Source organism: Leucopleurus acutus, assembly GCF_964270905.1.
Source record: "Leucopleurus acutus genome assembly, chromosome: 10".
Lineage (NCBI taxonomy): Eukaryota > Metazoa > Chordata > Mammalia > Artiodactyla > Delphinidae > Leucopleurus > Leucopleurus acutus.
This window is the reverse complement of record NC_139153.1, coordinates 37,061,805-37,086,810: the sequence shown is the minus strand read 5'-3', so window position 1 is coordinate 37,086,810 and position 25,006 is coordinate 37,061,805. Positions and strand designations below refer to the sequence as shown.

General features: G+C 56.2%; 1 protein-coding gene across 2 annotated transcripts in view; it reads right to left on the bottom strand.

Annotated features, from left to right (window-relative positions):
* Positions 1-25,006, bottom strand: part of POC1A (POC1 centriolar protein A) — a gene marked incomplete at both ends in the record, with an annotated part of 75,609 nt that extends 50,603 nt beyond the window's left edge. The window contains 7 exons of one of the 2 annotated variants that reach the window (XM_082847806.1): positions 9,412-9,545; positions 17,232-17,347; positions 18,757-18,864; positions 20,246-20,425; positions 20,780-20,951; positions 21,950-22,034; positions 24,785-25,006. In XM_082847806.1, the coding sequence (XP_082703932.1) occupies positions 9,412-9,545; positions 17,232-17,347; positions 18,757-18,864; positions 20,246-20,425; positions 20,780-20,951; positions 21,950-22,034; positions 24,785-25,006 (1,017 nt within the window). Of the gene's footprint in view, positions 1-9,411; positions 9,546-17,231; positions 17,348-18,756; positions 18,865-20,245; positions 20,426-20,779; positions 20,952-21,949; positions 22,035-24,784 lie in introns of those variants that run through there. The other variant, XM_082847807.1, reaches the window with a different exon arrangement.

Genomic DNA, 25,006 nt, shown 5'->3' with positions numbered 1-25,006 from the left:
GAGCTCCAACAGCAAATATGAGGGGCCTCCAGCAGCAGGGCTGACACAGCGGTGGACCCGTGGACAATAGGAATACTGGGAAGCACTTCCACTCGGTGGCAGAAAAGACTAGACAGGTTGTGGGCTGGAAAGGGACCCGACAACACGGAGCAAGGCCAGCTTCTGCCTGCCCAGAAGAGACAGGCAGGTTAGACAGAGCTGCCCCCTGGGCCCAGGCACACTGGGCAGGAGGCAGCACGTCTGCCCATGCTTCTGGAATCTACCCACGGCTCCTCCTCTCTGAGCTGCCCATAGTGGGGGTGACGAAGAAGTACAAGGGGCCCGAAGGGGCTGGGCTCACAGCAGCCCGGGGGTCCTCTGCAGCCATCCATCAGGACAAAGGAGATCCATTCTCACTGATGGGGAACAATGTCCACCTGCATAGGTGAGTGTGCAATACCAGGAGCGCAGCATCACGGGCTGCAGGCGCAGGGCCTGGGGGTAGGATGGGAGCAGGTCGTCTGTCACGCAGATACCCTCCCAGGCAGACAGTCACCACACACTGACAGGACTTAAGTGGGGGGAGGCAATTTCAGGTGACTTACTTGAGTCTTAGAAATCTCTGTAATTTCCCATACTTTGAATTTTTTAACGAGTATAGAGCACCGTTACATTAATACAAAAACAAAACAAAACTGTTCTCATTTTGAGGAAAAACAAAGAGGGAAGACAGAAAAGGGAAGGAACATAGTACGTGGAGTGTCAAAAAAGCCAGGCTCTCTGGCTGCCCAGAGCTCATTGAGGAATGGCAGGTTTCCAAGAAGTCACAGCAACTAAGGAACCAAACAAATATTCGTGGGTCAGTCTCCTTTCCTGTTGACACTCAACACCAGATGCCAAGCTGGGGACAAGATGTTAGAGGCCAAGCAGCAGCAGGACCACTGAAGAATGTGGCCGGCAGCCCAGTTTGGCAGGGGGATCAGGACCAGAAAGCAGGTGCTAGGAGCCCTCCAGGCAAGAAGAACTAGAGCCTTCCCCAGCGTCCAAGTCCCAGAAAACTCCAGGGAGGGCATGAGCGACAAGGGCGCTCAGAGGAGCTCTTGAGCATTGAGGTCTACAGTCCTCCCCAACAGTGCCCGTTTACCAAGAGGACTGCATGGCTCCTGGACCAGGTACCTCGGTGTTCCTGGAAAGATTGGTTTCCATGAAGGCTCCTACCCATCCACCCTGGGGCCCACAGAAGCAGTCCAGGGCACTCAAAGCACAGCCCAGAGAATGGCTGGCCCTGGGCTCTGCTGTGGGCCAAAGTCATCATGGACTGCAATGCAGACTCGGCTCTTCACTGCTGACAATCTTCAACCCAACCCCTGGTGGGCCTTCGGGGCACCAGACCACCCAGACCCCCAGAGACCTCACCAGGCCCTCTCCTCTGCCCTTCCCATCAGCACCCTGGCCCCACTGAACTGCTCGCCGCTCCGCAAAACTGTGAGCTCAAGAAGGCCTCTTTCCGTGTTCTTTCTGCAGCCTCCTACATTGAGCTCTGAATTTGGTTATTTTTGATCTTTCTTGGTTTTAAATAAATTCATTTAAGGCTACAAATTTGCCTCTGACTGCCATCTTAGAGCTTGGATCCCCAAAGTTTCCCATATGCAGTATTTTCACTGTCCTTCATCTCCAAATGTTCCATTTCCACTGGGATTTTCTCTTTAGCCCAGCAGTTATTTAGAAGTGAGTTCTAGTTTCCAAACCCTGCGGGCTGGGGGAGTCTCCTTTATCACCGGCAGGGACCAGTTGTGATCAGGAGTGTTCTCTGAGACTGTCCCGCCTTCACAGTGGCTGATTCCTTTCAGTCAATTAGTCACTCTTGATGCATTCGTTCACCGGCTAGGGCCAGGCATGTGGCCAAGCTGTTTCTTCCCACAGGCAAGGCCCGGGGCCTCTGCAGCGCCTCCCGAGCAGGACTCCGAGCAGCAGCTCTCAGCTGGGCCCTCGGCAGCGTGGGTCTGACCTGCCCCTGATCGCCAGGGGTGCCCACCTGCCTGAAGCCCTGGTCCCCATCTGGCTCCAGGCCAGGTCCACTGGCAGGGACGCTGCCTAGCCTCAACCAGATCCTTCCCCCCTCCCTCTCTGGATCTGGCCATTTGGAGCCTTTTGTGAGATGATCATGGTGAGCACGGTCCCCCACCTCTCTCTCCCCCCTGACCCAGCTGCACGTGGCCCTCGAGCTCAGCTGGACTCACACCCAGTCATTTCACCACACACCGCCTCTGCCTTGCCAACCTCCAGACCCAAGGGACCCATACTGGCTGGTTCCTTCACTCTCAAACAGCAAGGTGTCAATGGAGGGGGGAAAAAAAGGCAAAACAAAGGATGCCATGGTGTTTAGATCCCACAGCTCCTGACGACTCTCACTCCACAGACCCTGCAGTTTGTCCAGACCTCTCCGCTGGCCTCACCCCCTCCGGCCTGACTCCCTGAGTCCCTGCACACCTGAACTTTGACCGCTATGGCCACAACAGCTACAGGGGCAAAGGCCCAGCCAGGTACCCCCACCCCCACCATGCAAGGGTTTTGATATGTTTTTCACTGGCTGCCAGCGAACAAAAAGCAACGTCACACCACCTGCCCCACGTCAGAGGTAAAAGAAGAGCGGCCATCAAACAGATACACGGAGACCAAGGAGGCCTCTGGCATGGGTGCTCTGGACTCTGACGCCCGTGCTCAGGCAAAGACACCGCAACCCAGTCCACCAGGACGATTCTTCCACAAATCCCCGCGAGGGAGGCTTGGCACTCACGCGCTAGACCTGTTGTGGGCTGGTGCTTATGTCCCTTTGTGCGGCCCCACAGACAAGGAGCGACCACCTAGGCTGCTCCTGACCTTGGCCAAGGACACCCGTTCCCAGCCCTGAACTCTGGGCTGCCGGCAGGGGACAGGGGGTCAGGCTGAGCTCTTGGTTACTTCAGTTGGAGTAAGTGAGCTCCACTCCCTCTTAATGTCCCCTCACTTCTCCCGGGAGCTGCCCAACCATCCAAGGCAGATCTAAGCCTCTCAAGCAGCAAAGCGAGTCTCCAAAACGAACAACTACACAAGGGCCACAGGGCGCAGAGAAACGAGGTGGGAGGGGCCCATTCTGAGAGCTTCCTTCCTCCTGGGGCAGCCAGGGGCGGCCCACGTGCCCAGGCCGCTCTGTCCCCCTGCTGTCTCTCCTCCTAGAGGGCGAGTCCCCCTTGTTGCCACTTCCCCAGCCCCAGCCCCCGGCGTGGCACAAGCTACCAGTAGCATCGGCCGACCCCGTGCTCCGAGCCTGTGATTTCTCGACAACCGAGCACAGCCTCTCACACAGCTGCCCCGGGTTTGGGGCTCTGGGCCCTGGGTGATGGGTGCTCGCTCCACTGCGGGCCAGCTGAGGTTCGGGGAACCACGTGCCCACTGGTCCCTGTGCGGTTCAGTCACTCCACAGAGACACGAACGCCAACTGCACAGCCGCAAACACCAGATTTAACGCCCCACCCACGCCCCGCCTACCCTCCTCTCCCAAATAGCTCTGGGGACTAAAACCAAATGAGCATGTCTCGAGATTATGTTTCGGAAAATACAGAAAAATAAATCTGTATTTCTAGCACGATGCCCCCACATTTGCCACACAAAACTATGGGGGCCTTGCTCGGGGCGCAAGGCTTCGAAAGACAGCTGCTGTTGGTGGAAAAGCCCTCCCCTCTCCTGGTCTTCCCTGCGGCAAAGTGTGGGGTGAGCGGGGTAAGGAAGCTCCCGTGCAGCTGACGCCCTAAGTCTGTACAGGATCCAGCAAGAAGCAGGGTCTCCCTTTCCTCCTGCTTAACTGTCCCGGTCATGGCAGATCCCCACAGCAAGACTTCCCAGAGCCTCAGAGAGGGCGCTGGCACCCCTACCCAGTCCAGTATCATCAGATACCCGGCCTGTCCTCCAGGAGTCAGGCCCTGGAAAAGACCCGATGGGCGGGACTAATAACGGGCAACGGAAGCAGACCTGTAGACCAAGGCAGCAGCAGGCCGAACCCACTCAGGACAGCTGGTGGGGACAAGCTGTCGGGGAATCACTACAGCCCACCCACTGTGGGACGGATTTTAGGAGTTGTGTGACAAAAGAGAAGCCAGAGCAAGAGGATGTTCTGGGGCAGATGAGAACAACCCTCAATAAAATAAGAAGCCAGGGAAACCCTTCAGAGACTCTGTGGGTAAGTGGGAGGAGGGGAAATGGGTGAGCCCCAACCCAGAGGGGGAGGGGCCGAAGGCTATGGCCCTGTGCCCATCAGTGGTGTTAAGTCATCAGAGCCCCCTAATATGTACTCAGTTTCCTAACAAACATTACCCATCCATGATGCCAGGACCATGCCCATAAGAGAAACTTTAAACAGCCTTTTAAAGAGCTCTCATCTAGAACAGCATGGGGTCATTTTCCAAGAGCTGCGCAGGACAGGGACCGGCATCTGTGAGGACATGTCTTCTCCCATTATGACAGATATGGGCGTCGTTCTTACAGAGGAGGAAAGGCTTGGCAAAGTCAAGGTCTTGCCCACTGTCACAGGCTAAGAGGTAGAGCCAGAATGGTTTGACCCCAACGTCCAAACCCTTTCCTCCCATTTGTGGTCCCCCAAGGCTCAGGCTTTTCTGGCTGAACAAGATGGAAGAGTGTCCACCATTTTTCTAAACCAGAAACAGGTGGGTACAAGCTGTTCATCCCTGGAAATGTTGGGGTGTTTCCTTAGAAAGCTGGGCATCAGACAAGGCTGTGAACCCTCCCCAACCGAACGTATCCAGCAGGTGGTCTCAGTCAAAGCAGCTGGCAAAGGTGACCGGTGCAGGCTCTTTTCCAGCCCAATCACTGAGAGAGAAATCACCCCAGTGTCCCCAGTGGCGGAGGAAGGAAGACAGTGCACCATATCCAGGCTGGCAGCGCCTGCCTGCTCTGTCCACTCTCCACCCGGATGGGCAGATTTGTCTGGAAGCAGAGGGCTACCCAACGTCTCAGCCCCAACAGGCTCCTCAGCCTGTCCCACCCCCCTGCCCCGGCAAAGGTGCCAGTGTCTGCTCGGCTTGAGTTTGGAAACCTGCCGCCCCTGCACAGCAGGGGTAGCAGGGCGGTGAGGGGCCAGGGCCCGTGTGGGGTTGGAGCCAGCAAAGGGCCTGCTCAACTCTCTGGCCTGTTCCCCAAATCACCTGGAGACATCCACCCTGTGGAAGCCTCTGAAGAGCCACACGAGCCCCAGCTGCAGCCGAGGAGCTGTTTCTCGGGTACAGCACACGTGGCGTCAAGCTCCCACGGGGCAGGAGCCTCACTCAGCCGCCAGCCACACCCCCTGAATGGCCCTTTGTGGCTCAGAGTCCCAAAGCCAGGACTGCAGGGGAGAAGCACCAGAATCCTTCAGGCTCACAATAAACTTGTAACTGCCGTCCAGCCCCAGCCCCACAGGTAAGCCGGCCTCACATGGGCCGATGGAAGTGTGACCAATCACATGCACGCCAGAGAACCACCAAACTGCCGGCATGGTCAGACTCCTGGGGGCACAAGCTGTCCTCAGTGCCAGCACGTGGGCCCAGCCCAGGAGACCCAGGCCACACTGGGTGATCCTGATCTCAGCTTTGCACTTGGCATGTGCCTGTCCTGGTGCCCCTACGCCTTTAGGAAACAATGAGAGACTTTTGGCCTCAACTCAGGCAAGAGAGCTTCTACCCAACAGCATGGCCTCCCCTGACCCTTCCTCACTTTTCCCCCAGTGGGGCTGGCTCAGGCCGGCCCTCTCACAGAACACGGAGACACTTCCCTGCCACACACAGAGCCCCCTCTCCTGCTCGAGGTCTGGCTCCCCGCAGCACCAGCTCCCTGTGGCAGGCTCCTCTCGGCTGGCCTCTGACCCCTGGCCTGCACTATCTCTTCTCATAAGCGTGGACCTGGAGGCCTGAAGGGGTGGCTGCTCCACGTGGCAGAACAACTCAATAGCCCTCCCTCTACGGCTCCCTCGGGGCTATGCCTGAGGGCGGTTACAAGGAGGTCCTCCAAGTCCAAACCAAAGCTTCCTGGGGATCCCTCTCCTGCTGGACCAGAACGCCATCACCTAGCAGCAAGGCTGGAACACAAGAAGCTATGAGGCCCGCTGGCCTCCTACACAGACCAGTGATCTGAAAACAAGAGTGAGATCACAACTTCTAAAAGCCATACATATGAGGTCAACGGGTGTGGTGGAAACTGCAGATGTGGGTACTCGTTCCAGGTCAACAACCCTAAGCTGCATGAGACCCCCTACAAGTCCAGATCATTCTCTGGACCTCAGTTCCCCCGCCAGGACTCAAAAGTGCTTTCAAATCTGTCTTCTCATCTGGGGAACAGAATCCCTGGGCATCTGGGACCACTTGGGAGCTGTGGGTGCCACAGGCTTCAGGAAGTGGCTGGTGACAGCTGTGTTTGGTGAGGCCCTCACTACCTCCTGGAACAGAATGTGGAAGCTCAAGTCACCAAGGAGTGCAGCTGTGCATCTTCCTGGAAGGATGGGACAGGGAGGGGACTTCACGAGCGGGGGAGCCTAAAAGGACCAGACATGGCACAGAGCATCTGGGCGGGGCTTCAGCCCACTCCTCAGCCCGTGGTGCAGGCCCTCTCCCTGTGGCTTGGCAGGGGCAATACATCCTCCAAAGGAGTCAATACATCCTCCAAAGGGGTGTCAAAGAACTTCTTCCTGGAGCTGAGCCACTCTGGCCCGACAGCATGTCACAAACCCTCGTAGGTCAGGGACATTTTCGGAGCACACTGGCTCCCAGTGACAACACAGGCCCAACTTCCACAGACTTGTCCCCTCGGGGAGAGCAAAGCCGCTCCCGGCCCAGATGTCCGCCCACACTAGGTATCTGGTCCAGCTGGCGGACTGATTTTAACAACTGCCCGAATCAGCTGCTCAACCGCACTCTCCTTCCTTAGGAAGCCACCCTTAGCTGACTTTGAATCGCCCCAAACCCAGGGGCAGAGTCAGACCCAACAAGGAGACACAGCAAACCCTGGCAGACTGGGGCACAGAGGCGGGGCTCGGTTTTGCAGCTCCCCTCACACACACACACCACGTACTTGCCCTCCGACATCAGCCCAGAGACCAGACTCTTCAAGACTCTGTGCCCAAAAGAAAGTGCCCTGGAGGCAGAGAGGGCAAAGGAAGTGGGCCAGGTCTGCCCACGTGGCCCGTTGGAGAACCCAGCACTGAGCTGCCACCGGTGAGTGCACAGTGGTCTCACTACAGGTCTTGAGAAAGAGGAGGAGGAGAAAGGGAGAGATCAGCTCTCCAGGAAGAGGAGAGGGGTTAAAGCTAGCATGGGGCTCTGGCCAGCTCCTTCCTCCCAGAATCGGTCTGCGGAACCCCAAGGAAGCCAGGCCCTGGGGCTCCCACACCCTGCACCCCACAGTGGGGCTGTGTTATGGGTACTCCAGGAAGAAGAGCCCCTAAGACCCATGGCACACCAATGCTAAGTTTCTGTATTTGATAGGGACTTTGGGGGGTCAAAACAGAAACAAATGTGAGCCTCACACTCTGACTCCCACTTTCATCTGAGCGGGGAGAAGCCTAACCTGCTTCACCCAACCCTCCAAGTACAATCCAAGACTCAACCTGCCTCTCCTGGTTTCCTAACACATCTCATGCCACCTCGGCTCTGCTGATGTCCCCAGAGAGTCCCCTGCTTCCCAGGCCATGAGCCCCAGGGGGTGGGACCACGACATCCATTTCATACCCCTGGTACCCAGCCTGGTGAGCTGGAAAGCGGATGATGAATGGACAAATGGACGGCAAGATGAACAGAGGTGAGCTCGCTTCTCCTTCTTCCCCCTTCCTCTGGGCACTGCGAGTTTGGTGCCCTGAGGAAGAAGTGAATTCTGAAGCCATTTCCCGTTCTCCACACCCCCAAACCACCGCTGTCTCTCATCCTGTCTCCCACATTTCCAGGTTCAACAGCAGATAGGCAACTGCGCGGTTTCTCTTGGCCCCTGTCTCACTTCTCCTGGAGAACAATGTCCACAGGTTTCCCATATGTGCTGATGCTGGGCCTGAACACAGGAATGGCCTTTTAGATGCCGCATTCAAGGCTTCTCAGGCTGAGAGGTGAGTCAGCTGTCTAAAGAACGTCCACAAGAAAGAAGAAAGTGCTCGGTGATCACTTGGTATGCACCTGCCCGCACGGTGTTTCTGTGCATTGCTTTTCCTTCGTTTCCGTGGGAGCAGGAGAGGTAGCAGCGTTCATGTGGTTTTCAAACGCCCTCTGGGTTATAAGATCCGAAAGTGGTTACGTGTGAATCTAAGTAACTACTTGCCAAAGGGCTAACAAAGGTGGCGCCCCCACAGGCTGACAATAGGAGCAGCAATCACGCCAGTGCAATGGCCATACATGACACCTAGATGTGTCGACACCAGGGGAACAGGCCTGCTGGTCCTGCACACCAGACATTTCTCTGACAGAGGACCAGAGGTCACCATGGGCTGAGGGCAAGCGGCCTCCAGGTCCCAAGGAAGCAGAAGAAAAGGCCCATGCCCCCACTCCAAGCCATGGCCAAGGGCCCTTGTGCTCTGACTCAGATGGCAGTGGGATCCAGAGAGCCCTGGGCTAGAAGCCTCACACCTAGCTGCTGGCCCAAGAGACATGAGCACCCCAGGGCCTCCCTCAGCCCTAAAGAGCCTGTCCCCACTCTCCATCCCATCTGCCCCTGCTCATGGGTGGAGAAGTGGACAAACTGAAATGCTCTGGTCTCTGCACCTGTGACCCACTTGGGTGTGGCAACCACGTCCCAGCAGGAGACAGCTCAGCCATACCCAGGCTGGCTGCAGGGGAGAACCGCAAGCAGTCCACCGCCCACTGGGCCCCGTGCCCAGCTACTGCCCACATAGGGGGCCAGGGCACCGGATGTGTTGGTGAAAGATGCTCAGAGAGAAGGCCTCTCTCCCTCGTTTCAATTCTAGGAATTCCCCCATGAATGTGCGGGGAGATTTCCCTCCTTCACACCCGCCTCTGCAAGACACCTGTTGTTTCTGCCTCCAAAGGGCCCCAGGAGGCCTGATGGCAATTCAGGGCACGAGTTCCAGGGCTCTACTCAACTGCTGGACCAAGTGATGCCTGAGGTCACTGGGGACAGATTCCATTCAGCCCCTGGGAAAAGTCTGTCAACCTTGTCCAGAGGCCTCCGTTCCGACCCCCTACCCAACTGAACCCCTGTACTCCCTTCTCAGCTGCAGTGCCAGGCCCAGCACTTCTGCCAGAGGTCACAGGTCTTGTGGGTGGGAAACCTGCTTCTGCACCTCACCCCAATGTGCAGGCTGCGAGGGGACCACAGAACCCCTCCATCGGGCTCCAAGGGAAGGGCCACCTCAAGACAGCGCCTCCACCCCACTCCATGCTACTCAGCCCAGGCTGACGCCCTCACCTGATGTCCATGGAGCGTGTAGAGCAGCCGGCCCTCCATGAGGTCCAGGATCTTCAGGGTTGAGTCGCTGGAGGCCGTGACCAAGTAGTTTCCCGACGGGTGGAAGGAGAGGGCGTTCACCGCCGCACTGTGCACTGGAGGAAAGACATCACTCAGATGGGCTGGGAGGCCCACGAAGCCAGAAGACAGGCCAGAAGGCTCGGCACAGGTCTGGGCCGGGGCGGCCATTGCCCAGAGCTGCTATGAAGAGCCCCACAAGGACCTCCCAGGAGAGCAGCACAAACAAAGGACAGGAGGAGACTCATCCAGAGATGAGGGCAGGCAGCGGGAGACGCAGGGCAGGCGGGAGCACGTGTGGCAAGGCCAGAGAGATCAAGCTATTCCTCCGCCTCTCCCTCCTCACCAAGCAGTCAAGCTAGAGCTGAACAGAGTGCCCAAACATAACGCTCAATCTGTCTCACATGCTGCTACGTCAGGGAAACCAAATGGAAAAGAAAACCCCTGGAAATGCCAATATGATGCCCCTGCCCTGGGGGAAAGGATGGGCATGGGAGCAGGCAAGAAAACAGCTTAAGACCCGCTCTCAGGAGCCAGTCAGGCCCGGGTTCCAATCCCAGCCTCCTGACTGACCCACCCTGGGACCCTGAGCGAGCATCTTCACACACTGAGCCCGTTTCTCCTTCTGTGGCACAGCACCCACAAGTTAGGGTGTTGCAGGCATGCTGCCAGGTGAAGCCTGAGGCCTCTGTACAGAGTGAGCCCTGATGTCCCTTTCCGCTACCCCAGGCATCCCATGCTACTCCAGGTCCTGCCATTTAACCCACTCGACAGCTCAAGCCCATCCACGATTCTTCCCCACTGCTCCAGCCCAAGCCCCACCATCCATGCTGGTGTCCCTCGCTCGCCAAGATCTGGCCACACCAGCCCTGTCAGCTCCCTGGCCGTGGGACCTTCCCAGCCCTTGTTCTCCCTGGCCCGGGAAGACTCTTGCTCGCCTCTTCCCTAGACCCTGCAGCTCACTCACTGCTCAGTCACCTCCTCAGGGAAGGCTCCCCTGACCTCGCCATCAGGGTCACCCCCTTGTGGTCCCTCCTGAAGCACCGTGAGTCTCTTCACAGCAGGGTTTTTACATTTATGTGCAGCTCTTTGGTTCCCGGCTGGGTCCCCCATGAGACCATGTGCTCCATCAGGCAGGGGGCTGTGTTGGGTCCTTGGCTCCTGGCTCAGTGCCTGACACTGAGCGGGACTCAAAAAGCAGTTGGTCAGTAGGTGAACTGGACCAGGCAGGCCACATGGGGACATCAATGTAGAGTAGCTGCTGAGGAAGACCCAGGTGCCTTTGTACCCATTAACACAGGCCTCGTGAGCAAAACCACAGGGGCTAGGATAACCATGACCCCGCCAAGTCAGAACTGCCACAAACATAAAGGCAAATTCTAAAATCAACCCCTCATCCTGGCACTGAGTGAGACTGCAAGAACCACTGCTGGACCAGTAAACACACCCACCATGAAACGGCCCTCAGTAGAGCTGACAGAGGTACACAGAGCCCCTCAGACACCAGGTCAGCCGATGTGCAGACATGTCGGGAAGTGTGGATTCAGGTTCCCAAGCATACTTAGGGGAGACACTAGGGCTTTACATAATACGATCTTTAGGTCTAAACACTCTTTCTCTCAGCACCAGGAACTCCAAGAGACGGCCTGGAGTGGGGCTGATGGGGTCTCCAGAGCCAGCTCCTGGAGGCGGAGTCCAGAGCCCCACGGCCAGACACTCTCCCACACTCAGGGCCATGAGGCAGGGGGCGGCACCCTCAGTGTTTACCAGAAATGGGGGCATGGAGAGGAGAGAAAAAAAAGCCAGAGTCGACCCCAGCAGAACTGAACAGGCACCGGCCACAAGCAGCAGCAGAAAGAACGTTAGTGGCGCACAGGGTGTGCCCGTGACTCCCCACGTGTGGGGGGCACACCCACGTGTGCAGACCCAGAGGAAGGTGTGGACAGAAGCTCCAGACACAGAGCAGGGGTGCCCTCTGGGGAGGACAGAAATAGGGGGACTTCAAATTATTACTCTACGTACTTCCAGAAAATATTTTTTCAGCATTAGAATATAGTCACTATCATTATACAACTGAGCAAATGATAAAAAGTGAATCCTTCCCTCCCCCCAAACGAGTGTGTCACGCCTGGGGAGGAGACCCAGGCTCTGCAGGCACTTCAGGCTGTGCTTCTATAGGCTGCGAGCTAGTGTGTGCTCCTGAGGGGCTGGCTGTGCTCGCCAGAACGCTGGTTCACACTCACGCTGGTGAGTGGGGGTGGGAGACGGGCACAAACACTGCGAGATCCCCCTGAGGAGTCCCGCCCACCCCTGGCCCCTCAGCCCACAGTAGGACAGCTTTGAGAGGCAGCTGCCCTCCATCTATCTCACCACGCCCCAATCTCCCCTTGGGCCTCCTTAGATGCTGCTCCTGGCGCATCTGCCTCGCTGAGCCTGGAGAAGGGCGTGCTATTCTTGCTTCTGCAGCTCCTGGCAGCCTGTGCTGGCATGAACGCCCCCCAGCCCCTCCCCGAGACAAAGCTGGCAGGGGACAGCCAGCAGCAGCGTGGATCGGGGGAGGCAAGCTCAGGAAACACAGGGCTTGCCCAGCACCAGCAGGGCGGCAGGGGCAGAGCGTGGTTACCAGCCAGGTTCTCCCACCTGGTCAAGCCCACCCAAGGGAGGGAACCGCCGCCCATCCCCCCAACCGGCCCAGGGAGGGGTGCCCGAGGCCCTGCTCCACTATTAATGGCAGAAATAGCTAAGGCCTCTTGGCTGGGGTAGAAATATCTGGAACCACTTACTCCAAAACAGGGCTCAGCCTGGCAAGCCAGGCTTTTGGGAATGTGCCAGCCCCACCTTTCCCCACTCGCTCTCCTGCCTCACCCACCGGCCCCACCAGCCTGGAGCAGCCTCTCTGGCTCTGCCGAGGGTGGGGCTGTACCAGGGAGGCCTCATAGAATCAGCGCTGCATGACAGTCTCCCACGGAGGCCCGGCTGCCCCACGAGGGGGTGAGCCTCCCGTCACGAAGCCCTGAGCAGTGACGGCACACAAACAATCCACTTTTCACCAAGCTCAAAGTTGCAGGCCCTCTGCCTATCTCCATGGCAGACATGGGTGACAGCTGATGGCAGGCTGCCATTTGGGCACGATGTGGGCTACACCCCACCCCCACCACGACCCCAAAGAAGGGACTCCAGCTCAGGGTCAGAGATGTACCAGCGTCAATGTTCTATAGGTCACCAGGATGCCAGGGAGGGTGGGACTGAGGCCACTGCAGACCCTGCCCCCAAGTACTGGGAACGGGCCACAGCCTGCGGGCAGCAGGTGGCCTAAGGAGAGACCTGGCTATCCACAAGCTGCCCGCACAGCTCTGCTTGTAGAACCCTCAGCAAATCTGGCCCACTGCCCAATGGGTTCCAAACTGGCCATGGGGCCCACAGAGACCCACAGGTGTCCAAGGTGCCCAAGCAGGAGGTCTCCTTCTGGGGCAGGCCATGCTAGCGCCGAGCCCCACCACATGCCCACCACAAGGGGCTCGGCTCGCTCTGCCACGGTGGCCCCTCACAACGCACAACTGGCATCACTAGTGACACAGTGGCTGTGGGCTCACGAGAGGCTGTGGGTTCACACAGTGAAGGTGCCCTGACACCAGCAGCAAAGGACACTCCAAACAGTCATCTCGCGAATGTCGTAGGAACACCCGCTCAGGGATGGTGGGCGAGAGCTGCTGAGTTGGCCAGAGCAGGTGGGACGGTGCACTGGCTCCTGATCAACCCTTTCGGTCTCCAAACGCCAAAAAGGGTGCAGGCCTGCCCTGCTGGTTGCACAGCGGCTTTAAAACCCTCCGTGACCATGTCTGGGGTAGAGAGGGGGTCCAGGGACGTGCTAAGGACCAGTGGACAGAGAAGCTGGGACTCTGAGCTCTAACTGGAGTTTCTGGAGAGAGCCAAGCCAAGCCCTCTTGGGGGCCATAGGCAAGTAAATGACTAGAATCAACACGGTGAGAGGAACCCATAGCTTCCCAGCTGCTTGACCTGGGCAAGCCTCAAACACCCCATCTGTGAAATGGGGAGTAGCCCTGCCCTGCTGACCACTCAGGCCTGTCCCTGGATAATGAACCCACACGTGCCTGGAAACCGCAAAGCACATTAAGGGATCCGGGACAGAGCTGCTGCTGCTCAGATGTCTGAACAGTCTTAATGTGGGCTCAGAGCATACGGAGCCTAACCCACCTCCGTGGGGACTGGCACTCCCGGGGCTCCAGTGCCCCACCAACTCCTTGCTGAATTGGGAAATCAGAACTGCTCCCTGCAGTGATAGGCCAGAGCAAGAAACTCCTCGCCTGAGACAAATGGTGCCAGCTGCCTGCTGTAGCCCAGAGTGATGCCAACAACCCAAAATGGGACCGGAAGTGCCCTCCACGGAGCAAGACCATGGCGGCTGGCCACAGGCTGGCTGCGCTTGCTGGCCACACGTTTGCAGTATCATGAACCAATTTCTCTCAGGAGAGCCCAACAGCCTTATGCGCCCAAAGCCCAATCAGGGAAGACACTGGATGTCACTGTCCTTAAACACTTCCCCCTGGGTGTCCTAGGGGTCAGGGACAGAAAACAGCTCAGGTGCCTGCTACTGGGGGGCTGGGAGCCCTACTTGGGCAATCAGCTTCCCAAGAGATCCCCTGGCACCTCTTCTGGGTGGGGGGACAGCTGCTACTCAGGGGCTAGGAGGGTCTCTCAGGTAGAAGGTTCTGCCACGAAGCTCTCTAGGGGAGCTGCTGAGCACACCTGACCAGGTCCCTCCCCAGCAAACAGGGTGAGGGCTGTCCCCCCCAACCAAGGAGCTCAGACCTGCCAGGCTCTCCTTGAGCCCCGGAGGCTGAGCCCAGAGGTGGTGGGTGAGTCTGCTGCCTTGTGAATACCCACCGTGTGCCATGCATTGGGCAGGGAGCTCAGGGGGAACCAGGTTATTTATGGGGTACTCCAGGCCCCCTGAAGCCTCTGGTCTCTATTAGGGGTGGCTTAGGAATAAGATGCTGCAGGCTCGCTGAGTGGCTCTATCACAAGAGGAAAGGACAGCAGCAAAAACAGACTGAAATCTCACCGTGGAGCCTGTCAGCCTCATGCACCTCAGGTCCCCTCAGGACTTGACCTCTGATGCTATCCGAGTCCACCCCCACCCCTGGGCCCTGCCAGTCACTGATCTCCCACCCCCACCCACTGCCAAGCCTGCTCCCCCCAGGAATCTCTCCCCAGCACCCTCCACTCTCAACTGCTCTGCATCATGCCGCCCCCTGACCACCCTCTTTAGGAGACCCTGCTTTCCTTCAGTCCCCTGGCTCTGCTCTCCTCAGCCCTCCATCACGGTTTTCTAAGCGGGCTGCCCCTGCTCACTCTGGCTGCTTGTGGACCTTTTTCTTCCACAGCCCCTCAATCACAGGGATGCAGGCTGTGGCCTTCTCACACCCCAGATCCCTAGGCCCAGCTGGCCCCTCCACCCCATAGCATCAGCTTCTGCCTCTATTCAATCTCCAAAACCCACCCCCTGGGCCTGACCTCTGCCCCACTCTGATGCCCAGCTTTCACCCGACATCGGGCATTGACAGCCCACCCACCAGTCACCTAGGCACGTGGCTTCCTACCCAAGCAGGCTCTCAGCACTGCTGTCCTCTCAGATGCCCCTCACCCTTTCACCTGTCCCAGCACTTCCAGCCAGGCTGCATCTTCGAGACCCTGGGCTAGAGCATGGCGTTCAAGGCCCTCCCCCACAGGTACCTGTTGCTGCACCTCACCAACACCAGACCTAGGTTCCTGATCCATCACAGGTGGGCCTGGACTCTCCCAGGGTCACCTGGAGATTCTCTTCACCAGTATCAAGATTTATGTGGTACAAACCATGTACCCAGTAATGTATTGTAATCCTCATGTGGATTCTCCCATCAGATCCTCACAAACCCCATAAGGCAGGCTACCACCAGCCCTTCACAGACAGGAAACAGAGCCCATACTCCTAACTACTGCTCTGCCTCATCACCTCCCTTCCCATCTCTCCCTGTCCAAGTCCTCCCTCCTGACCCCACACTCAGAGGTGGCCTTTCCGCCCAGCACTCCTCTGCACCTCCCACCTTCCGCCCAGTCAGCTATGCAGATGTACCCAGTCTCCAACTCAGGCCTGGCCCAGAGCAGGAGGAGAAAGGCCTCTGAGTGTGAAGGAGAGGAGGGAGAGGCGTGGTCTCCAAGTAGAGGGCAGACCCTGCTGGGGCTCTGTTCAGGAAGCCTCTGTCTGAAACAGCATCAGTGACAAACCCCAGGACTCCCTGTTGAGGAAAGAACCATTCTCATGGCTGGCCCCTGCCACCTAGTGGTGGTGTACAGTACTGCAAGCCTGGACCAACTGGGCCCACCTTGCTGGGAGACCAGACCTCCTGACTGAGACCCAGCATCACTGTCATTGTCACTAACACTGTGCCTGGTTCCTGTTTTGTGTGAGGCACTCTGTAAGTTCTTGTCATGGACCAACTCATCACCCTCCCAACATCACCTGAGAAACAGGCCTTATCATTGTGCCAGGGGCCCAGAGAAGTCAAGTAACCTGCTCAAAGTCACACTGCTAAAAATGCTGAAGCTGGGTGCAGAGCCACCCTCCACCATGTGCTTTTCAAGACCAGGATCCACTCCCCCTTCTTGGAAGATCTGTTCCTTCAGTTACCCCAAGAAAGTCCTGGCCTCAAACATCTGAGAATTGGAAGGGCTTGTGGGGGGTGTTAAGGGGAGAGCTCTGAACCCCACGACCCACACTTTTCTCCAGATATGTCCTTCCCATTTTCAGGTGTGAATTTTGGAAGTGAGCCCATGGGCTTGAAACTTAATCCCAAGTCAACAACCAGAGTTCTTTAAACAATGCCAGCTCTCACTCTCCCTGGTCTCAGCCCTGAGCCCCCAGGCCTGCCCACCCATTCTGCCCCCTGCACAACTCCCAGTTGATGGTGACCCCCTCACCAGCTCCCTTCCCTGGGCCCCATCCCCACAACTGGGGTGACTTAGGACTCTGCCCAGTCATACCTGCTCTGAGGCCAGTTCCATATCCCAGTACCTTCAGCTCTCTCATCGTAAGCTCACCCAAGTCTGCCCCCACTCCCACCTCCCTCCTGCAGCCCAATACCAGCCCACGTAGACAGCCCGCTGCCCTGCCTTCCAAGGGCTATAATTAAATATATACATAAATAAGGGGGCACAGCACCAGGGCTGGCTTCCAAGCCTGGCCCCCTACCAAGTCGACCCTCCATATGGCTCATGGCTCCACATCTGTGGAGGACACTGTGGAACCAGAGGTGGCCAAGGTCCCACCAACACTGACCTCTTTTGACAGACCTGTCTCCTTCACCACCCTAGGGCTGTCACCTTGGCCCTGGAGGACAGAGCCTCCATTACAGGGGGAGGTGAGTGGCATGGGCAGCCCCTGAGAAGTGCCCCTCAAGAGGAGCCCTGGCCAGAGCCCCACTGAGAGCCCCCATCTGGACCGCAGTGTGCATGAGGTTCTGCCACCTCGTAAGTGGGCACCAAAGGGCTGGTGGATGCCAGTTAGCACCACGCTCTATCTCCAGGCCAAGGTTCCAGGACAGCCACGCCATAGACTACCCACCCCTGAAGATCCCAACAGACCCAGGACTCCCCCCCTAACCCCAAGCCAGCCACAGCTGTCCTCAGGCCCATTTAAGCCCCACAGCCAAGAGCCGGGCACCCGGCGTGGCACAGTCCCACTGCAGCCGCTCGGGGACACTCACACTGATAGTGCTGCAAGAGCCGGTGAGTCCGCACGTCCCACACCTTCACCGTGTTGTCCATGCCGGCGGCGGCGATGCACGTGCCGCTGGGGTGGAAGTCCACGTAGGTGACAAAGCTGGAAAGGGGGCCACCGCATGCTGTAGGAGGTCTGCCCCGGCTCAGAACAGACCCCCAAACATCCAGCACATCCCCATCCCCACACACCTGCTCACACTCTTCCCTCAGCCCAGAATACCTCCCTATTGCCCTGTATCTTTACCAGGCGGCCAAGGGAGAACAAGAAGGAGAGGGTGAGAACAGAGGCTAGCAGTGACCTGAGGGGCACTTACCAGGGAGCAAGTCTCAGCATCAATTTCTAAATGCGAGCAGAGAAAGTGGACTTCAGACCAAAGGTCAGCCAGCTGCTCGGGTGCTTTCAGTTAGAGCTGATGCCCCTACCAGAGCAGGAGGCAGGGCAGGCCCTGCCACCTGAGGCCCAGACATCAAGGGCCAGCAGGGTCCCAGAACCACTGGCTCACCTATTTCTAGAAGACAAGCCAAGGGCCCTCGATATACTCATATGTGACACCCAGGCTGGTATCGTGGCCAGCCCTCAGGAGGGACCCTTACCTGGGGCTCCCAGCCTAACAAGGGGCAGACGCTGAGGTTCATCTAGGAACCCAGATTGGGTGGGTCCCTGCTCAAATGCAGGCTCATCCCTCTCAGTGATGCAGCATGATATGAACAGTCACCATCCACTACAAGAACCTGATTAGCCTTTCATTTATAAAGTCATCACCAAGGAGAACATCCTTTTGGGGGTCTGGGTTCAACTTCTTTAGACAGACGTGTCACAATTTTGAGAACTAGAAAGTGAAGGGAAAAGAGAGGCCTCGAGAGTTTCATGCCTTTATCTTTATCTTTATTCCTGTCCTGCCCCTAGGTTCTTCATAAACATTTTTTTTTTTTTAGATTCCATATATATGTGTTAGCATACGGTATTTGTTTTTCTCTAAAACACAGACATAGAGAATGGACTGGAGGACACGGGGAGGGGGAAGGGTAAGTTGGGACAAAGTGAGAGAGTGGCATGGACATATATACACTACCAAATGTAAAACAGCTAGCTAGTGGGAAGCAGCTGCATAGCACAGGGAGATCAGCTCGGTGCTTTGTGACCACCTAGAGGGGTGGGATAGGGAGGGAGGGAGGGAGACGCAAGAGGGAGGAGATATGGGGATATATGTATAGCTGACTCACTTTGTTATAAAGCAGAAACTAAGACACCATTGTAAAGCAATTATACTCCAATAAAGATGTTCAAAAAGAGTTTCATGCCTTGAGGTTAAGCACTCTTACTGTTTGTGGGGATGGGGATGAGGCAGAAACTTCCACCCACAAGCGAAAAGATACAGAGCCAGGGAGCAGCAGAGACATGGCGGTGGGCCCCAAGTGCCGCCACTGGAGGCCACTAGGGCCTCTTCGAGCCCAGGTCTATGCTTTTCTCGAGCGCCTACAGGTGGAGGACAGGGTCTGGGGACTCACCTGCCGTGCTCACAGTATGAGTGGACACACTCCCGGCTAGTCTTGTCCCACACCTTGACAGTCTTGTCATCACTGGCAGACACGATGAGCCGCCCATCCGGGGAGAACCTGAACCAGGCGGGGCACAAGTCACATCACCAGTCAACAGACATCACGGGCACCACACACCATCTTCCACAGTCACCCTTCCTGAGCTGCCCACCACCTGACCTCAGGAACCCACCTGGGCCACATGCCCTGCTCTGACCCTGAGTGATCCTGGGCAAATGCCTTTCTCTCTGCAAGATGGGTCAGAAGGGTGCCTACCTCCTGGTAAGCAGGTAGGCAGTAGCGTCGCACACGAGGCCCCCAGCACTGCACATGGCAACATGCGTGCTGACTGCTGGTACTTGGCATCATTATCCTGTTCCCAAGTGCCCTGAATCCACATCTAACTCTGAGAATGGGTCAGCAAAACCAACCTGCTAACAAAAAAGGAGTGGAGGTTCTGGGGACCCACCACCAAAGGCCTGGTGTGAGTTTAACACTTGTTTGCTGGCGGGGCCCCTCCTATTCTCAGGAGCCCAATGGTGAGGGCCTCTCAGAGTAATCAGGGAGCTCCCAGGACAGAGGAACGAGGGCCCTGGAGAACAAGTAACTTCATGGGGTCCCCAGAAGAACACAGCTCAACAGTCCCCAACCTCTGACTCCCATGGTTTCCCAGTGTCCCCAGACACCCCATCTTCTTCCTCCAGGGCACAGAGATTCGACACGTGAGATCTCTGTTGAAAGGAACAGAATAAGCTAGAAGCAGGCACAGCTGTGTCTGCAATTCTTAGACCTTGAAAGGTGCTTTGAATCAGCTGGCCCCCATCCCCACGGCACTGGCCCCCACACCAAAGGGAGAACCGGCTTCCAGACCAACCCCTCTCAGAAGCCTGGGCCCCCATCTGGCAGCTCTGAAGCAAAATCAACCTCTGAGGAGCAGAACGTCCTCAGAGGAAAGTAGGCAAGGCTTAGTGCCAGACACTCGGCTTCCAACCCCAGCTCTGCCACTTACTCCCAATGTGCCCCACGGCAAGATACTACACTATTCTGAGCCTCAGTTTCTTCATCTGCAAAATGGCAACAATGCCACCTACTTGCGGGACTGCCATGAGGAGTTAGAAGAAAACGTCTAGTGGTGGTACTGACGTTACCTTGTTGTTGTTGCTATTGCTAATAAGTGGCCCCTGATGACTCACCTTGGGCTGCATCAGCACAGACGTCGGGGTCAGTCGTGGCTGACAACGGACTAACTTACTTGTCGTGCATTAGCTCAGTGAAGCTTGGACAACTTACAATGTGAGAACTATTACTGTTCTTTTTCACACATACGGAAGTTGAGGTTCAGGAAGATAAAGAGTGGCTAATAACTTGTCCAAGGTCATGGTGCTAGCACCTGCCAACTCCTCTGTGCCCTCCAACCCCCGGGGTCCCTCCAGCGGTCTCCAGGTAGGACACTACTCACTTGGCACAGCGGACCCAGTTGATGTGCTGGCTCAGGGAGAACAGGAATTTCTGGCGATGAGTTGACCACACCTTGACTGTCTTGTCGTCGGAAGCTGTCACGAAGGACTGGCCATCGCTGCAGAAATGGATGCTCCTCACTGTGGCCGTGTGTGCACGAAACATGGTTGACTCGCCTTTGCTGCAGGGATGGGTATCCAGAGTCAGGAAACCCATAAACCCATAAGAGCAACAGAAGGGCACATCGAAGCCCTCCCCACCCCTCAGAACCCTCCCAAAGTAAATCCAGGCTTGAGTGCCTCAGTCCCCAAAAAGGGAAGCCAGAGCCTCACCCACGTGCAGGCAGCGTCAGGTGGGATCCCTTCCAGGATTGCTGAGGTCAGCCCAGGATCTCCCTATTGGCCCTGAGGGGAGGGCCCCGACTGAAGCCCCAGCTTCTGATGTTACCTCCTCGGAAGTGGGGCAGATGTCCCACTGTGACCAGTCCAGCACTAGGGCCTAGACTCAGACAAGCCCCTCCAAGTCTTTAACTCACACGTTGGGTACCCAGATGCGGACAGTCTTGTCACGGGAGCCTGAGGCAAGCAGGTGTCCCGAAGGGGAGAAGTTCACACAGGTGACGGTGTCCTTGTGGCCGGCGAAGCGGTAGGCACGTGACTGGGGCTTCATGTGCCACACCATAAGGCATGAGTCCATGGAGCCACTGGCTGAGGAGAGAGCAGATGCCATGACGCTCGGCTCAAGCAGGCCTGGAGCCTCCACCAGGATGCTGGAGATGGGCGGGGGTGGGGTGCGGGCAGCAGGGACAGCCCAGCTCTGCCTTCTCCATGGGGACAGGCCACACCTCCAGTGACTGCTGAGCAGGAGTTCGGAGAGCCTAGGGCCTGTCACCACTCCAGGCAGCGGACCCACACAGCAACCAGACCTGGGCTGTAACCAAGGGTCCCGGGTCTCCCCACAGACACACTCTGCGGCTCGAGAGAGCAAGTCCTCGCAAAACTGGGAGCCAGCTCAATCCAGTGGCCTTTTTACCATTAAGAGGACCCATCAGAAGCCTAGCGGAGGTCCCCAGAACAGACCAAAAATGACTTGTTTCCTCTTAATCTCCAGCGTATATCACGAGACCAGCAGCTTCTGGCAGGGGACCTTGACCATTGGATGAAGGGGGAGCCTCGTCCATAGAAACAAGAAAGCTGCAGCCGTGACAGCTGTGTATGAACCCCCAGGTGGCCAAGGAGGGAGCACTCGGCTGCAGCATAAGGGCAGTGGGGGGAGGGGAGCACCCGGCTCTGCCCCCCATCCTTCTCAGTGGTGGGCGTCTTCAACAAGGAGGTGTGCCCATGGTACTGTGGACAACAGAATCAATGAAGACCCAAGGAAAAAGCCACTGTTTAGGGCTCATTCTGCAGGCCAGGCCTGAGAGGTGGATGGGGTGTGCACGGAAAAGCCCAGAGCCGGGTCCTAACCTCAAAGGCTGTGTGACCTTAGCAAGGCCCCCAACCTTTCCGAGCCTCACACTCCACATGCAGAATGGAGCTCATAAAGCCTAGCGCCCAGAGAGCAGGCCGGCTGAAGCAGGAGGTAGGTCTAGACAAAGCACCTGGGTCCTCACTGTGCCCTGCTCCCCCCACGCCACACCTCCCAGGTAGAAACGTGACCTTCTCAGCTCATAACCTAGTGCCTAGAATAAGATGCCTCTTCTTACCCAGCTGCTTCGTGTTGAGACTGAAGTCCACACAGGTAACTGCATCCCGGTGGCCCTTAAAATGCCTCTCCAGCGAGGGGTCCTCCTGAGGGAGAGCCAGGGTCAAATATGTGAAGCCAAGATGAGGAAGGGGCTTCCCCAGGGCCAAGACTCTTCCTATAACAGCCAGCAGCATTTAAAAATGCTCAAGGCATGGGCTTCCCTGGTGGCGCAATGGTTGAGAGTCCGCCTGCCAATGCAGGGGACACGGGTTTGTGCCCCGGTCCGGGAAGATCCCACATGCTGCGGAGCGACTGGGCCCATGAGCCATGGCTGCTGAGCCTGTGCGTCCGGAGCCTGTGCTCTGCAACGGGAGAGGCCACAACAGTGAGAGGCCCGCGTACAGCAAAAAAAAAAAAAAAAAAAAAAAATGCTCAAGGCATGATCTTGTATATAGAAAATCCTAAGGAATCACTAAAAAATCTATTAGAACTAATAAACAAGTTCAGCAAGCTTACAGGATACAAAATCAATATACAAAAATCAAGTACACCAACAATGAACAATGTGAAAAATAAAAGTATGATAACAATTCCATTTATGATACATAAAAAAGAACAAAATACTTAGGAATAACTTAACAAAAGAAGTGCAAGACATATGAGAACTAAAAAACATCATTGAAAGAAGTATAGAAAGACCTAGATAAATGGAAAGACATCCCATGTTCATAGTTTGGAAAACTTAATATTGTTAAGATGAAACACTCCTCAAATTGATCTACAGAGTGAACAGAATCCCTTTCAAAATCTCAGATGCCTTTTTTTTGCAGAAATTGACAAGCTCATCCTAAAATTCACATAAAATGTAAAACAGCCAGAATAGAAAACAATGTTTAAAAATAAAAACAAAAACCAGTCACTGTAGAAAGCAATTTGGTAGTTCTGCAAAAAGTTAAGCACAGAGTTATCAAATGATCCAGCAATTGTAGGTAAATACCCATAAGAGTTGAAAGCATTTTCTCACAAAAACTTGTACACAAATGTTCATAGCAGGATTATTCATAATGGCCCAAAAGTGGACAAACCTTAATGTTCATCAACAGACAAATGGATAAACAAAATGTGGTATATCCATACAACAGAATATTATTCAGTCATAAAAAGGAATGAACTACTGACACATGCTACAACACAGATAAACCTTGAAAACATTATGCTAAGTGAAAAAAGCCAGACACCAAAGGCCACATTTTGTCTGATTCCATTTATATGAAATGTCCAGAATAGGCAAATCTATAAAGATAGAAAATAGATTAGTGGTTGACAGGGACTGGGCGGGGGCAGCGGAGGGGGGGCAGTCACGAAGAAGGGAAGCAACTGCTTAATGGGTATGGGTTTCTCTTTGGGGTGACAAAAATGGTCTGGAAATAGACAGTGATGGTTACACAATATTGTGAGTGTACTAAAAACCACTAAATTTTACACTTCAAAAGGGTGAATTTTATGGTATGTGAATAATATCTCAATAAAGTTATTTTTCGAAAGACCCAAGAGAAAATGGGGACTTTCAGCACCCCCATCTCAGGAATCAGATCCTATACCTTCAGTCCCACTGCGGACCGGCCAGTGAACCCAAAGGTCAGCCCTGAATAAGCCCCCAGTGGCTTTACGACCATCTCCACTCCACCCAACATCAGAGAAGCAGTAGCTTAGGAAGACATGGAGATAATATTCCAGAGATTCTCTCCATCCAACAGCAATTCATGTTGAAGAGTTATAGTCCAGCCATGCAGACATCTCCCCCTACCCCAAATATCTTAAACCTCAAAGAAGCATTTTGGGGGTACCAGGGAGCCCAGCAAAGCCTCCTCTTGAGGAAAAAACAGCCTTGGGGCAGAACAAGGACTGCAGGGAGCTGTAACCAGAACAAAGGCTCCCGTGGCCCCTTGCCCAGCTCCACCCCCCAACACACCAGCCTGAGTCCTCCTTTCAACAAGAGAAGGAATGGCAGCTGGAGGAGGGCAGAGAACTGAGCAGAAACTGCTCCACCTGAACTTGTTGGAAGAATAAGGGTAAAATAGTGCACCCTCTAGAGGCAAGTTCAGATCCGCCCCTAACCAGGGGACGCCTGAAATCTCCCAACACCCTCTCTTCCAATCCCACAGGCTTGTTGGTTCCTCATCTCCCCCAAAGGTGGTTTATATATTGGGGTGGGGGGGTCAAACACCACTAGAGATCAAAAGGCCTAGTTCCTAGTCTGAGCCCTCTGCTCACATGCCCAGACACCCAAGGAAGCCAACAGGCCACCACCCAGCGTCCTTGACTTTCAACCCAGCCAGAGGACCAGGCAGGTTCAGATTTAAAACAACCTCTCAAAAAGAGAGGCTTTGGAGTGCTCCCCTCTGGCCTCACGAAGAACCTGGGACTCAGAGAGGGCAGTCTGGCCCAGGTCACACTGCAGGCCTGGGCCGTCCCGGGCATCCCGGAGGCCTGCTGTTCCCACACGTCGGAACAGGGTGCACCCTCAAACAAACCCCCATTCAGCCATCCACTGCTCAGGATAAGGAGACAGAAGCCAGAGAGGCCCGGCGCTGGCCCCAGGTCACACCTCCAGTCGGGCCATACAAGTGTCTCCCCCGCTAGGGGTAGATGCAAATCCTGGGGGCAGAGGCTGGTTTCTTAGCCCCGTTAGCCCGAACAGAGCCTGGCTCGCAGGAGGCGTTCACCAGGTGCCCGTACTCAAGTGCCCCCTGCACAGACGGTAAACTGGGGCCAGAGAAGACCGGCTTGGAACCCTCCGTCCGGCTAGGCGGGGAGACTAAAGCCCGGGCGGCCGCAGCTGGCAGGAACTTACCAGGCAGGGTGCGGCCATGGCGGGGCCAGGAGTGCCCAAGGCGCCAGAGGAGCCCGAAGAAGCAGCGGCTGCAGTTTCGTCCCGTTCAGTTTCCGCGCCCCCAACCGCCGCCAATAGCAACGCGGGTGGCTTCGCCTCGCCCCGCCCACCGCGGTTAAAGGAGACGCGGCGCCTCGGCTTTTTGCCCCCCGACTGGAAGGAGAGCTGTATGGCCGGCTCCAT